The sequence below is a fragment of the Branchiostoma floridae genome, chromosome 12 (assembly GCF_000003815.2).
Source record: "Branchiostoma floridae strain S238N-H82 chromosome 12, Bfl_VNyyK, whole genome shotgun sequence".
NCBI lineage: Eukaryota > Metazoa > Chordata > Leptocardii > Amphioxiformes > Branchiostomatidae > Branchiostoma > Branchiostoma floridae.
This window is the reverse complement of record NC_049990.1, coordinates 9,165,910-9,168,543: the sequence shown is the minus strand read 5'-3', so window position 1 is coordinate 9,168,543 and position 2,634 is coordinate 9,165,910. Positions and strand designations below refer to the sequence as shown.

The following is a 2,634-nucleotide window of genomic DNA, read 5'->3' as shown; positions in this document are numbered from 1 at the left end:
GATGGAAGAAGTGGACAGCGAAAACGAGCTACGGGAAGCTTTTCTTGTGTTTGACAGGTACGTATGACACTTAACGTATTTCTACAGTACAGCAGTTTGACTGCCAGAACTGATTTGGTTTGGTTTGGTTTTTATTAGGATCTCCATTAGTGCCTTATTCGTCACTATTCTTCCTGGAGTCCGGTTAAATTGTACTCATTTTCACTTGAGTGAAGTGAGTTAAGTCGGGTAAAATGCCTTTCCCAAGGGCACATGATCGGTGATACGGCAGGTTTCGAACTCAGGCCCAACGAACTCAGGACCTTTTGGGCCTGAGCCCAAATTAATATTGCACCATGCGATCTCACAAGACTTGCTAAGCCTTGTAGATACCGGCGTCCCTACATACATGTATATCTTTTTCTGAGCTGAAAGTCTCACCAATATACCTATACATATACAAATATTAGACAAATAATACATAAATATGCATATACATTTACAGGATGGAAACGGCTACATCAGTGCTGCGGAGCTGCGTCACGTGATGACCAACCTGGGAGAGAAGCTGACAGATGAAGAGGTGGATGAGATGATCCGAGAGGCTGACATCGACGGAGATGGACAGGTCAGCGCTTCGGAGACCATTTCTTTTAATCTCGACATCCTTCTGTCCATGCCTTGGAAGATACTGTCATGCACAGGGCTCCCAATAGCACAAAATGTTCTTGCAGCGTTCTGTTGTAACGTTCAGAAAGTAGAGCTGCTTCAATATCAACCAGAATGAAACATTCATGGAAGTAATTCTTGCTGTGATTGTGTCTTAGATGACACAAATTTCCGGCTCAGAAATTCACTTGCCACATCTGTGCCGTGCCAAAGGATAAATGTATGATTTATTCAATTTTTCCATAGATCAACTACGAAGAGTTCGTGACGATGATGATATCCAAGTAGTCGCCAACGAAACTCAACGACTTCAATGACTGGCACCGCCATCTTGCTTCCCAGCATGCCACGCAAAGTTATGTAGTTTGTAACAACTAAAACGCCTCCCCAACTCGGCCTAATTCCAAATGGTTTAGTGGTAAAATGCCCTGAGCATCGATGTGACTTTAGCAATGAGTACTTGAAAATGTTACCAGAAGAGGACAGCTTCCGAATCTTTTTTACAGATGCCATTGCATGCTGGGGAACGCTGGTCACCATAGCTATGGGTAGCACAGGGGGACAACACAAAACCGGACAGGACATTTACGCATGATCACACACTTGTTGTCACACCTTCGAGCTACCTATAATGCTCTGCAATTGGATAGATGAAAAGACCTATGATGTTTGTACGATGAGTGTGGAACCTCACACTATTAAAGGGACGTTAACGTTTCGATCTAGATAATAAAATTCGTAATCATCTTTCAGCAATTCACATTCTGTTAACAGGTTAATTAGGTTTTGAACAGTTGATGTTAGAATGTATAGCAAGCATGTTCAGTCTAGTAAGTACATAATTGTGTTTGTGCATTCAAAAGTAGATATAGTTGTGTTTGTAAAGTGTATGTGTGTTTATAGAGTTACGATATCAGTGTCCTGATGCATTCTCTTCTTTTACTTCGACCTAAATCTCAGAATTAAAAGAAGAGAATGCCTACATTTACATAATCTATGCTTGGTTATGTACACCTTTGAATAACTTACACTGGTTACAATGTTGATTTTCCAACCATTTACCACTTTAAGTTACCCTGGTAAAATGAAATAAAATGAAAATAAAATAAAATAAATGAAAGGAATTATGACCTATTCCTTACGTCACAAGCTATCACCAACCATAATATGAGGACCATAGCACATCCAGGTCAAAAGATACAAAAAACGGAATTTCTGCTGCAGCACTAAGGTCACATACCAGGGGGCCCAAAATTGACCTTGACCTTTGTCTTTCCAACACCTATCCAGATACCAAATATCATTGTTAACCATTCAGAGGTTCTTGAGTTATGCTGACTACAAAAAAAGAAGCACACAGACAGACAGACAGACAGACAGACAGACAGACACACCAAAACTATTCGAAAACACAGACAGACAAACACACACACACACACACACCTACAAGTCTCTCTTACTTTGTCCGAAACAAATTCTAAGAGAATACAGAAATAATGGCAGCGAAGTTGTTCTGAAACATTTGTAACGTTTTGAACTTCATCTGTCTTAATTCATTTACACTTTAGAAGGACAAACTATGCTCAAGTAGCTAAATGTAGGACACGTGTTTGTCTAAAGCGTTGGTAGATACTGTGTGTTAGTACGCGCGCGGACATTTGGGTTATAGACACCGTGGAATAAAGGGGTGTGGTGAAAACCCCTTGCTAGTACACGACGGGGTGAATGATGCTAGTACACAGAGATTTACCTCCGACCTTTAGTCACAATTACCCTCAGGTCGTTGCAACAAGGACGAGATCGACTGTTTAGAGAGGTGGGGCAACTAGGACGAGTCAACCGTGAACGCGTGAAGTTATTTCGAACATCTCTTTCCACAGCTTTCGACCAAATTTTCCTTCTTCTAAAGTTCTGCTTGAACAACCATGTCTGCTAAAGGAAGGGTAGGTATTCCTTAAGTTGTGTTTAAAACCTGTTGCTGTAAAA

At 40.9% G+C, this 2,634-nt stretch overlaps 2 protein-coding genes across 2 annotated transcripts in view; both read left to right on the top strand.

Annotated features, from left to right (window-relative positions):
* The window catches only part of LOC118426945 (calmodulin-like), a 1,998-nt gene extending 821 nt beyond the window's left edge, over nt 1-1,177 (top strand). The window contains exons 3-5 of the mRNA XM_035836577.1: nt 1-61; nt 485-607; nt 895-1,177. The exon at nt 1-61 is cut by the window's left edge and continues 124 nt beyond it. Coding sequence (XP_035692470.1) covers nt 1-61; nt 485-607; nt 895-936 — 226 coding nt within the window. The 3' untranslated portion in view covers nt 937-1,177. The remainder of the gene's footprint in view (nt 62-484; nt 608-894) is intronic.
* Nucleotides 1,178-2,418: 1,241 nt separating this feature from the next.
* Nucleotides 2,419-2,634, top strand: part of LOC118427676 (calmodulin-like protein 1) — a 14,399-nt gene continuing 14,183 nt past the window's right edge. The window contains exon 1 of the mRNA XM_035837573.1: nt 2,419-2,591. Coding sequence (XP_035693466.1) covers nt 2,574-2,591 — 18 coding nt within the window. The 5' untranslated portion in view covers nt 2,419-2,573. The remainder of the gene's footprint in view (nt 2,592-2,634) is intronic.